The 12,105-nt window shown below is 44.5% G+C and overlaps 1 protein-coding gene across 23 annotated transcripts in view; it reads left to right on the forward strand.

Annotated features, from left to right (window-relative positions):
• Positions 1–12,105, forward strand: part of DTNA (dystrobrevin alpha) — a 204,888-nt gene that overhangs the window by 175,965 nt on the left and 16,818 nt on the right. For 18 of the 23 annotated variants that reach the window (XR_015951476.1, XR_015951478.1, XR_015951480.1 and 15 more), the window contains 4 exons: positions 1,109–1,215; positions 3,411–3,524; positions 6,762–6,858; positions 7,646–7,666. Coding sequence is in view for 18 of the 23 variants with exons in the window: in XM_088675464.1 (XP_088531590.1) it covers positions 1,109–1,215; positions 3,411–3,524; positions 6,762–6,858; positions 7,646–7,666 (339 nt within the window). In the remaining 5 variants the exon portion in view is untranslated. The remainder of the gene's footprint in view (positions 1–1,108; positions 1,216–3,410; positions 3,525–6,761; positions 6,859–7,645; positions 7,667–12,105) is intronic. The other 5 variants (XR_015951477.1, XR_015951479.1, XM_088675456.1 and 2 more) reach the window with 1 other exon arrangement.

Raw genomic sequence — 12,105 nt, forward strand, 5'->3', positions numbered from 1 at the left:
TGTTTCAAGTGCTGTAGCCTCAGGCCTCTGTGATGCTATCATTCCCCAACTGACCTTGTTCCATAAAGCCAGGACTGCTTCAGCTGTGCTAGTATTCTATTGATAGTATTCTACTCTTGTTAACTCACCTCAGTTGTCTTCAAAATGGGAGGGGAACAGCAGATTAATTATCACAGTTCCTCACCAAGGCCGAGAGTGTGCATCTTGTCTATAACTTTGCCACTGGAGCACCAGCTTCAAAGATGAGGATGGTGTCAATGGCCAAATATTATCCTGACTTTTCGATTACTGATGGTGTCATAAACCAAGGAGTGCTTCTGTCATGAGGAGGAGCAGGGAGTGAGATTGATCACAAGGTCTTCTGAGGAAATTCTTAACAGATACAGTGGTACCTCTGGTTACAAACTTAATTCGTTCCGGAAGTCCATTCTTAACCTGAGGTACCACTTTAGCTAATGGGGCCTCCTGCTGCTAGCACACAATTTCTGTTCTCATCCTGAGGTAAAGTTCTTAACCCGAGGTACTACTTCCGGGTTAGCGGAGTCTGTAATCCGAAGTGTTTGAAACCCGAAGTGTTTGAAACCCGAGGTACCACTGTGCTGTCAATTAACCGAGTGGTTATGAGAGAAGTGTGACTGGATGGAATGAAGGCCAAAATAATTTATGTGGGCCAGAAATCAGTTAATTGCTAGTCACTTTAAGTGCAGTGTCTCAGGTGTATGTATTTGGTTCTTCCACCCAATATCACAGAGTGCACTTTTGGTCACACAATTGGATTTCCCTTTCTTCTTCTTTTCCTCAACCCTCCAGAGCACATTTTGTGGGTGTGCAGAAGGCTGCAGGGGGAAAGGTAATGATGGGGATTTCAATTTTGTTTTTGTATTGTGTGGACCACCTTGAGTTTCTTCAGGCAAGGTATAATTTTTTGAAATTAATTGAATTTGAATAAACACCTTTAGCCCGTGTATTATACAAGCATTGCTGTATGATATCAGTCATATGGTTAATATGTGTATGAATACAAAAAGGACGAAAGATGGGCGTGTCTTTCTTTAAACAATATACTTCTATTTGCCATTGTTATTGACATGAACAACCTGTCTTCCAGCAACTGCAACAGCAACCACAACAGAGAGGTGCTCCAGATATCTCATTCTCTATTGATGCTAATAAGCAACAAAGGCAGCTTATTGCAGAACTTGAAAATAAGAACAGGTAAGAGTCTGTTGTAACCTACCTCCAAGCTACATGTATGCCTGCAGATAGAAACAAAATGTATCAAGTATCAAGGCAGAGTTGAGCAAAACTGTGGTGAATCTATCATGAGGGAACCTATTGTTGTTGTTGTTGTTGTTTAGTCGTTTAGTCGTGTCCGACTCTTCGTGACCCCATGGACCATAGCACGCCAGGCACTCCTGTCTTGCACTGCCTCCCGCAGTTTGGTCAAACTCATGTTCGTAGCTTCGAGAACACTGTCCAACCATCTTGTCCTCTGTCGTCCCCTTCTCCTAGTGCCCTCAATCTTTCCCAACATCAGGGTCTTTTCCAAGGATTCTTCTCTTCTCATGAGGTGGCCAAAGTATTGGAGCCTCAGCTTCACGATCCGTCCTTCCAGGGAGCACTCAGGGCTGATTTCCTTAAGAATGGATAGGTTTGATCTTCTTGCAGTCCATGGGACTCTCAAGAGTCTCCTCCAGCACCATAATTCAAAAGCATCAATTCTTCGACGATCAGCCTTCTTTATGGTCCAACTCTCACTTCCATACATCACTACTGGGAAAACCATAGCTTTAACTATACGGACCTTTGTCGGCAAGGTGATGTCTCTGCTTTTTAAGATGCTGTCTAGGTTTGTCATTGCTTTTCTCCCAAGAAGCAGGCGTCTTTTAATTTCGTGACTGCTTTCACCATCTGCAGTGATCAAGGAGCCCAAGAAAGTAAAATCTCTCACTGCCTCCATTTCTTCCCCTTCTATTTGCCAGGAGGTGATGGGACCAGTGGCCATGATCTTGGTTTTTTTGATGTTGAGCTTCAGACCATATTTTGCGCTCTCCTCTTTCACCCTCATTAAAAGGTTCTTTAATTCCTCCTCGCTTTCTGCCATCAAGGTTGTGTCATCTGCATATCTGAGGTTGTTGATATTTCTTCCAGCAATCTTAATTCCGGCTTGGGATTCATCTAGTCCAGCCTTTCGCATGATGAATTCTGCATATAAGTTAAATAAGCAGGGAGACAATATACAACCTTCTCGTACTCCTTTCCCAATTTTGAACCAATCAGTTGTTCCATATCCAGTTCTAACTGTAGCTTCTTGTCCCACATAGAGATTTCTCAGGAGACAGATGAGGTGATCAGGCACTCCCATTTCTTTAAGAACTTGCCATAGTTTGCTGTGGTCGACTATAGATGCAGTATAATACAGTGGGGCTACTGTTTGATTCTGGGTTTGGGGTGTAATTTAATAAACAATAAGACAATCTGTACTTAAACAGTACTTCCTAGTTGCAGCATCCAAGCTTTCAGGTTTTTCCATGGAGCAGATTTTGGGGCAGTGTGAAAAGGTACCTCTCTTTGGGATGGGGAGGGGGAGGCAGCTCAGAGACCAGGGGCAGCAGCAGAGGCTGCCTGGAGTACTCCCAATGAGAGGTGAGAGGAGGCTGAGGGAAGACTCCACAAGGGAGGGTGTTTGAAAAAGGGTGACAGGCTGTCAGCTCTGCAGGCAAGGGGTGACATAACTCGGCTCTTGAGCCCCACAAGGGTGCCACATAAAGAATGTAGTTGGTCAAGAGAGCCATGGACTCAAAAAAGTTGAAAGCCTCTGCCCTAGCACAACAAATCCATAAAAAGAAGAAACAAACACTTTGTGGTTTGTTAAGTGATGGGGAGATGCATTGAAAAGTGAGAAATGAACAATTGACTAATGAGAACACATATAAACACCCCATAAGAAATCGGAATGAATGCAGGACAAATGCTCATCATCGTTTAACCACCCCACGAACAAATCAGAAAGAATGTTCAACAGAGTCCAACTAGGTAAATCCAGAAGTGTTGTACCACTTGAGAGTGAAAGTGCTGTGCTATCTTCCAGGCAGGTGGGACACTCTTGCTTACCAAGAGAGGGAGGTGCTAGGTGGCAGGGAGGTCTGCACAGTGCAAACACACTAGGTGCTCCTGCTGGTGCTTTTGCACCATATTTGCCTCTCTGCTGCCTCTCCCTCAAGGTAAGCAACAGTAACCCACCTGCCAGTTAGTGAAGCAGTTCCCCTGTCACCAGCTGCTCCTGATGTTCTTTTGTGCAGGCACAAGCCAGGATGAATGCCCAATAAACAGGTCATCTAGAGGGGCCCTCAATGAAAACGTTACTGACGGCTTACCTCTTTTTCCTTTTTCTTCTCTTCCTCTGTAAGAGAAATCTTACAAGAGATTCACAGGCTGCGACTTGAACATGAGCAGGCGTCTCAACCCACTCCGGAGAAGGCAGCGCAGAATCCTACTCTCCTGGCAGAACTTCGGCTCCTGAGGTAAGTACATCCTATATAATAATGTCCAAGCTGTCCCTGCGTCCAAGCTGTCCCGTGTGTCCCTGGGTCACTGCGCATGTGCCCCAGGGACACAGGGATTGGACGGAGGGACAACGGCCAACCGCCGCTCCGCCAACCGCCGCTCCGAAGCCCACTCTCATGCTGGAGGTGCGCAGTGAGGCGGCGGGGGAAAGAAGCACTCCCCCCGGCAGCCTTGCCGCGCACCGCCGGCATGGGACTGCGCTTCCTCGGCGAACACAAGCAGGCAGACAGCCCGCCTGCTTGCCTTCCCCGAGGAAGCCGAAGCAGCAGCGGGCGCCAAGGGAAGCCGGCTTTGGCTTGGCGGCGGCGGGAAGAAGGGGAGGAATTCCTCCCCTTTTTCCCGCCGCCACTAAGCCAGTCCCCGAGCCGAAGTGCGGCGCGGCGGGGGCTTTTCGCCGTTTGCCTTCCCGGAGGCAAACGGCGAAAAGCACCCGCCGCGCCGCACTTCGGCTCGGGGACTGGCTTGGCGTGCGCGGCGAGGCGGCGGGGGGGGGAGGAGAAGCGCTCCTCCCCCCCGCCGCCTCACCACGCAGCGCAAGCCCCCGTCTCATGCGGGAGGTGCGCGGCGAGGCGGCGGGGGGGAGAAGCGCTCCTCCCCCCTGCCGCCTCGGCACGCAGCGCCGGCATGAGACGGGGCTTCGGAGACCTCCGAAGCCCCGTCTCATGCGGGAGGTGCGCGGCGAGGCGGCGGGGGGGGAGAAGCGCTCCTCCCCCCCGCCGCCTCAGCACGCAGCGCCGGCATGAGACGGGGCTTCGGAGGTCTCCGAAGCCCCGTCTCATGCCGGCGCTGCACAGAGCAGCGTTCTAGCGCCCGTTTTTAAACGGGCTGAATTCCACTAGTACAGTATATTATATTCAGCCAATGACTTCAGGGGGGTGTTTAAAAAAAATATCAACCACAATCTTACACATCTCTACTCAGAAATAAGCCCCTTTGAGTTGAGTGGGGCACACTACCAGGTAGCATATATTGTTTTGAGGTTGTGTTTTCCATTATTGATTTTACTAATGGAGTTGTCAAAAGATAACTCTTCCTCTAACTAGAAAAAAAATAATGGCAGCAACATGCAGCATGAGTGTAGTAGAACTTATTAGAAAGTGAACAAGATCAATGTTCAAGATTAACTGTTTCGCTTTTGGAGATCCATCCTAAAATGTGTTTTAGAAACTGCTTTAGCTTAATAGAGGGCAGGCATCCCCAAACTGCGGCCCTCCAGATGTTTTGGCCTACAACTACCATGATCCCTAGCTAACAGGACCAGTGGTCAAGGATGATGGGAATTATAGTCCAAAACATCTGGAGGGCCGAAGTTTGGGGATGCCTGTTATAGGGTAAAATAGTTTTACTTAATAAAAAAAGTCCATTGATTATGCAATGCTGGAATTTTTACTTGACTCTCTGAGGCTGTAATCCTGTGTAAACTATCCTAGGAGTAAGCCCATGTGTGTGGTGCTTGTTTTTTTTTTTCATTTCTTTGATTTTGCTTCACAGACTAAAAAAACCCCAATAACTTTCTTTACATTTATTGATACTGAATGTCCCTTAGGGAGTTTTGTCAACAGAGATCTGTCCTCCATTTTAATTTGCAATGTCACAGGAAGCAGTATCTGCCCAAGCTTGCATGTGGTCAGAATAATAATAGTTAATTAATAGTTAAAGGAGCTTATTTTAATTCCTTGCACAACATTTGCAAAATAGCCAAATGAAAGCTTCTCAACATAATGGAAATATAAGTAAGGACTATGTGGTTGTTCCCCAAGTGTTATGTGCAGTGTACTGGCTAGGTTCTCTCATAAAAAATATCACTGTGACTCTCTAACATAAACACCAGCCTTTGCCAAACTAGTGCCCTCCAGATGTTTTGAACCACAACCAGTGCTTTTTTCTGGGGGTACGCAATGGTATGTAGTACCAGCACTTTTTTTCCTAGAAGAAAAGCACTGACTAGAACACAAATATGCATTCTGCTTAAAGGCTGTTCTAGCTGGGGGGATTCAAAAGATCCCAGAAAGTTCAAAAAGTCAGCCCAGTAAACTGAAACCAGGTGACTGGGGAAGAAACTTAATTATTAAATTGTCATTCTAGTTGGCTAAGAAGTTGAGAGTGGAAGTTAAGACAATGTCTGTAAGGACTCTTCCAGACCTCCTTTTTTATTGAGCATTCATCATGATTTGTGCTCATTATGTTATTTCAGCAGCTCTATGCTATCCCCAATTAACCACTCAGCTTTAAAAGACACCAAAAAAGCCAGAAGTTAGTATCTCCTTAAAGGACACTGAACATGTTCCTTACATTGAAAAGTATTGTGTTTGAAACCATATCTGTTGATACTGTAGTCAGCAGGGGATGAACATGTGTGTGAATGCACCTTTGAGGAGGCAATGTGCATTGTGCCAAATAATCAGCAAATAGATGCAAGATCATACTCAGCAGTGTGGCATCAGTTTGTCCTGGATCAGGAGACCTAGTGGAATAGCTGAATTACCAGGGAAAGGAATCTCAAGAGTTAGAGTAATTCATATATTGAAAAAGCAACTTCTGGTTCCAAACCCAGCCGACAGTCCAATAGGCTTTACCAACTTGAATTCACAATGGCAGAAGGAGCACAGATTCTGACAAAAATCCAGGATGCTCAGGAAATGTCAGCCTTTTGTGTGGGCAGACTTTTAGCTGGTAAACATTTGATCCATCAGAGAATCAATATTGAGTATCAGACTAGGACAAGGGAGTGCCAGCTTCATATCCTCTCTTGAATGGGTCACCTTCAGCAAGTTATCCCCTCTCAGCATAACCCATTTTATGGATTGTTGTGAAGACAAATTAAGAAGTGAGGAAAGGACTGTCTGTGCATGTTGTCCTGAGCTTCTTGGAATAAGAGACAGATAAAACAATAAAATGAATATATATAAATATATATTTGGTGCATTGGCAGTAGCATGGGGGTGAGCTAGGAAAAGATTCTGGAGGGCTTGTCCATGGCACCTCATCTGCTGCAAGAGTGGAACCAAGCTCCATGTCTTGAGCTGTGCTCATGGACAGTCTTGGGACAAAAACTTCCTGCATAGGAAATCAGGTGCAACATTATACCACATGTTTTGGATGACAAATGCAGGCTTTTCCACTGCATGCTCATTTGTCTGGGAAGCTTTGGAATGGTTAGCTACATGCCCTGATCTTAAGTGCTTATTTCTTAGGCAGAGGAAGGATGAGCTTGAACAGAGGATGTCGGCTCTTCAGGAAAGCCGGAGAGAACTCATGGTTCAGTTAGAAGGCCTCATGAAACTGCTAAAGGTAAACTATTTTAATTCCCAAGCCTATACGATTTATCTCCTAGACCAGGGATGTGGAACCTGTAGCCCTTCAGATGATGTATGACTATAACTCCACCCTTCCCTTGAGCATTGGCCATGCTGATTGGGGTTGATGGAGTCTAACAGCAGCTCTGGGGACTCCAGATTTCCCATCCCTGCCATAGATGTTTGTTCTGGGAAATACCTCCCACTAACTTCAGATATTAATCATTCCCATTGCCCAGACAAATAGGTTGCTGTTGCTGTTATCTTTTCAACCTACAATTTGACCATTCTTTCCACAAAAACAGCAGCAGTGGAGAGTGGATCCAAATGCCTTTTCTCCAGGTACTTAGTATTGAGGGGCTAAGGAGTGTTGTTGTGAGTTGTCATATTTCATTATATAAACCCCCTGTTTATTAACCTCTTCAACCTAAATGATCTGGAAGGGGACTAATGTGCAGAAATGCATCCCTTTGATAACAGAAATTAAGTTGGGGAGGGGAGGGGGCAGATGGGCAAGGACTCAACTTCTTTGTTTGGAATGTTGTTCACATTTTAAAAAAAATCAGTCCTGGCATAAACTAGCCTAGTCTCATTAAACTTAATACCTGCAGGGGCTAAAATTTTATTCTTTTCCTGTTAGCTACCCCTATTTATCAAAGTATATTTGTTGATGTACAGAGGTGCACAGCAAAAGAGACAATCCTGCTCTGTAGCTTCAGCTCTCTCCCCTTACACTTTAAGCTCAGGCTCATCTGACTTGCAATGATCCAATCTTTCTTTAGGAAGAAGAATTGAAGCAGGGAGTAAGTTATTTACTCTGTAGATGTCACTAACTCTGAAGGAGTGCTCCTGTAATCCAAATGTGTGCTTACTACATCTGCTTGAAATGTGTTTACATGCTCTGGACCAATAAATAACACTACCTCACACACCTTTAACCTTTTATCTGAGAAGTTAAGGTACTTTAAACAGTCAGCTATTATGGCTTTCTTGAGAGGTCAGCAACAAACGTAACAGATCTCTGTGGCTCACTACTGATATAATGGTATCTTTGGCACAAAGAGCAATAACTCTTCAATGCTGTCAAACACAAGCTATTGAATTGCATGAACGTGAGCAAACTCCTTGAAGTTGAAAATGTAGAGGTACTTCAGATTGATGAAATGCTAAGTCCGTTCCCCCATCCCAAGTAACAGCTTTGAACGGTTTTTCCATCTATTATCCATAAGCAGTTGGGAGCTTGGGTAAACTTTCCAGGGATGCATCCAGGTTAACAATGTTCAGAATATTTGAAAAATAATTCCATAACCTATTTGTACTGAAAAATCCACTAAGGTTGTGTTTACGGTAATTATCTTTCCAAATGCATTAAATCACACTGAAGCCAATGGAATAATGCCGCTTAAGTGACTAAAGTGTAGCATTCTCATTGGCTCAGGAAGTGTTAAGGGATTTCCCACTACAATAAAGCAGAGTTTTGTTTCTTGGTTCAGTTACGAAATCAATGTGCGGTAGCTAGAACTATGTGCACACAGACAAGGAGAAAACTGGTAGTATTGGGCCACTGCTGATCTATTGGTATATTTGCATTAAAAAATACTATTGTTACTTTTCATAATGTAACATTTGAGCCCACTTTTTTATTGAACCCAACTCACTGAACTCATTTAAGTGAACAATCATTCAAATTGCAGTTTTATGCTGAATTCTCCACTCAGATATTTTCAATATGAAAAGTAGGTTTTGAGGAGTGTGAAAAGCATCATGACCTCCCCACTCCACATTTTTATGGTGTTGGGAAGGTTATACCTGATCATGGCCCCAAAATGTTACTGCCTCTTTGCCACTTAAATGGTTTCTCTCTCCTTCAGTGCAAGATCCCTGCCAATCAGTGATCACATAGAGCTACTGGTGGCACCAGAGCATAAAAATCACATTTGTCAAGCAGACAACACTGAGGGCAGTGCTTTTATTTCAAAATATTCGTGCCCTACCTTTCTGGGGGGGTGGGCTGTGGAATAACCAAGATGCATGGCAAAACTTTCACCACATACTTTTGCATCTAACTACTAGTTATTATTATTATTTATTATTTATACCCCGCCCATCTGGCCGGGTTTCCCCCACCACTCTGGGCGGCTTCCAACAAATAGCAAAATACATTAAAATATCACAGATTTAAAACTTCCCTAAACAGGGCTGCCTTTAGGTGTTTTCTAAATGTCAGGTAGTTGTTTATTGCCTTGACCTCCGATGGGAGGGCGTTCCACAGGGCAGGTGCCACTACCGAAAAGGCCCTCTGCCTGCTTCCCTGTAGCTTTGCTTCTCACAGTGAGAGAACCGCCAGAAGGCCCTCAGCACTGGATCTCAGTGTCCGGGCTAAACAATGGGGGTGGAGACGCTCCTTCAGGTATACCGGACCGAGGCCGTTTAGGGCTGTTCTAAGCAAAAAATCTGCTCTTATTCCCTTATGGGGTACACAAGAGCCTTATTGGGTTCTCCATCGGTCGGAGAATATATAACAGAGGCCAACCAGAGAAGTTTGAGAAGCAAAGCCTTTATTTGCTGTTGCAACAGGGTCCTTCCCCTCACGCAGGAGAACAAGGAAGGAACCCAGAACAAAAGAGAACCTCCACTTTTATCAGTTTCCCCATCACCAAGAAACGCCCCCAATACATCATTCCTACATCACAGCTATGTAATCAATACCTCACAAAAAGGAGGGTTCAAGGTAGAAATCTGAGCACTTTTGACACCTCTCCTAGTCCTCCTATCACTCCTCCCAGGTGTGAATTCCTAAACACAAAGAGAAATTAACATTTTCATAAGAGTTGATCACTGTCTTTTGTTCAGAGGAGTCTTCCATTGTGAATGAGATACCATTGACAGGGAATTATGGCTCCCAAGTTGCTAGTCATGTGGAAATGTGTGCATATGCTGATCCTTAGGGCAGGGTTGCATCCGAGCGGGAGGGGTGCGGGTCTCTGGAGTGGAGCAGAGGTGAAGAAGGTGGTGTTGCGAGGGATTCTGGGTAACTGCAGCTGTCAGATTCGGTCACCCCTCTCTGTTCATTAGTAATGGTGTCCTGCAACACCCCCCCCCCCAATATGATTTTATAACAGGGCTTTAAAGGTCAAAACCAACACTTTGAATTGTGCTCGGAAACGTACTGGGAGCCAATGTAGGTGACAACAATGCAGTGACAACAATGCAGTGAAATGTAGTGACAACAATGCAGTGAAAAGGAATGACATCCCCATTTGGATGTGCATCTGAATACCAGTTTTCTCTATCTACACTGTCTTACTTTCACAGGCTGCACATCCAGTTGCACATCTCCCCCCCATATTGTACCACAACCAGTCGAGAACATTTAACTAGGAGGAACAAAGGAACACCTACCTTCTGGAGGAGATTTCCTCCTCCTCATTTTTGCCAAACCCATCCTTTTGTGAATACTTTTTTTTTTGGTGAATACTTTTTCACAAAAGGGTGTTCAGCCACCAAAGTGGAAGCTTTTCATGAGGGGTGAAAAAATGGTAACTGGGGGGGGGGGCTACTCTGTTTCAGCTCAGCATAAGTGCATACTGTTATAAAGAGCAAAGATATACAAATCTATCATATATATTTTCTGCTTAGTGTACTAAGCATTTCTATTTTCCATATTCCTAATTTTTCTGTTCAGAAATGTGGCCCTTTTATTTTGTATAGATTTCTAGCCTAATGATTCTAACCTGTGATCCACTCTAGGTTCCAGCAGAGGGAGCTACATACCAAAGACTAACAGAACAGATTTGTTTTAAGTTTTACTGAACTGTGGGGAGGGTGATTGTAGATAAAACTTAAGTATCTTCCTACTAGTTTCTTATCAGTACACTCAATGAGAAGATACAGATGACATTTCTCATTAAAATTGTCATTGTCTAAATTATAGCTGCTGTGACAGGAAACAGATTTGTCTATTTGCAGACATAACAGCAGTGTGAACTTGACTAAAATAAATATTAAAAAACCTAGAAATGCCAAATAGATGCTTCCAGAACTAAGAACCCAAAGCAGCTCCCATACTTTTCTACTAGTGTTTATCTGGGCATCAAGATTCTAGCCACTATGAACAGTGTAAACTGTGGGGTTGGCAGTTAAGGGATAGACTGGAGGTATCTCCATACAGAAATCCACATTGGAACCATGGCTTCCAGTAATGGGGATGGTAATTCTAGAGTGGACACAGAACTTACAGTAGGTTCAAGACACAATCCAGAAATAAAGAAAAGTTTCTGGTGTGGGGTTGAAGATGTTCCTTCCTGCCTTGCGCTAGTGCAAAAATGCAGCTGAATGCCCCAGTTGCATTTGAAGGTCTTCTATACAGTGAGGTTTCTTGTGTTGTGTTGTGTTGTGTTTTACCTTTGCCTTACTGAATTAGAGTGGACTGAGGAAACCATTCCTGCTTCCATGATCCAGTTCAGAATTTTGGTAGGGCAGAATTGAAACAATCCACTCTCTGTCATAACTCTGCAAGCTCCCAATCTACCCCCATTCATCCCTACTTCTCATCAACTGAAGGGAAAACAATTGTCTGCCTACGTCTCTCAGTTTCAATACATTTATGAAGGTCAAGAATCAAGGGACAAAGCCTTTCACCCCCCCCCCAAACACACCACTACCTCACCTGGTGTGACTCTTTTTGCACTAGACTCTACTCCAGTATATCAGAGTCCACTGGACTCTACCCTCTAGAATATTTGGGCCCCTCTCCCTGGCCCTGAGGGCCCCATCCACCCAAACACCAGAACTGTTCTTCTCAGGAGTTGGCAGCCCTAGAACAGCAAGTGAGCTGAGCTTGGAGTGCCCTCAGACCTGGCAGAAGTAGCTTAGATGTCACTTCAGCCCAGCGACAATTTCCCTACAAATTCCCAGGATTCCCAAACATTTTTGCCACATCAGGAGCAAAACAGTGACTTGAACGTGGGGTGTTGCTGTGGAAAGAACTTGGAAGAATGGACCACACCTCTTTGGCTGTGCACTTACTACTATTAGCAACTGTACTCTACTTCTAAAAAGTAAACAAAGTCAATTAAGTTTTGCTCAAAGTAGACCCATTGAAATGAGGGGCTCTAACCTAGACATGTTAAACTTCAATGGGTCTACTCTGAGAAAAACTTAGTTGTCTACCGCTCAGTTCCGTGTATAGACTCCTATCTCTGGAGTCCATTCCCATTCCTTGCATAGAGTTCGTAACTCT

This window comes from Zootoca vivipara, chromosome 8 (assembly GCF_965207765.1).
Source record: "Zootoca vivipara chromosome 8, rZooViv2.hap1.1, whole genome shotgun sequence".
NCBI lineage: Eukaryota > Metazoa > Chordata > Lepidosauria > Squamata > Lacertidae > Zootoca > Zootoca vivipara.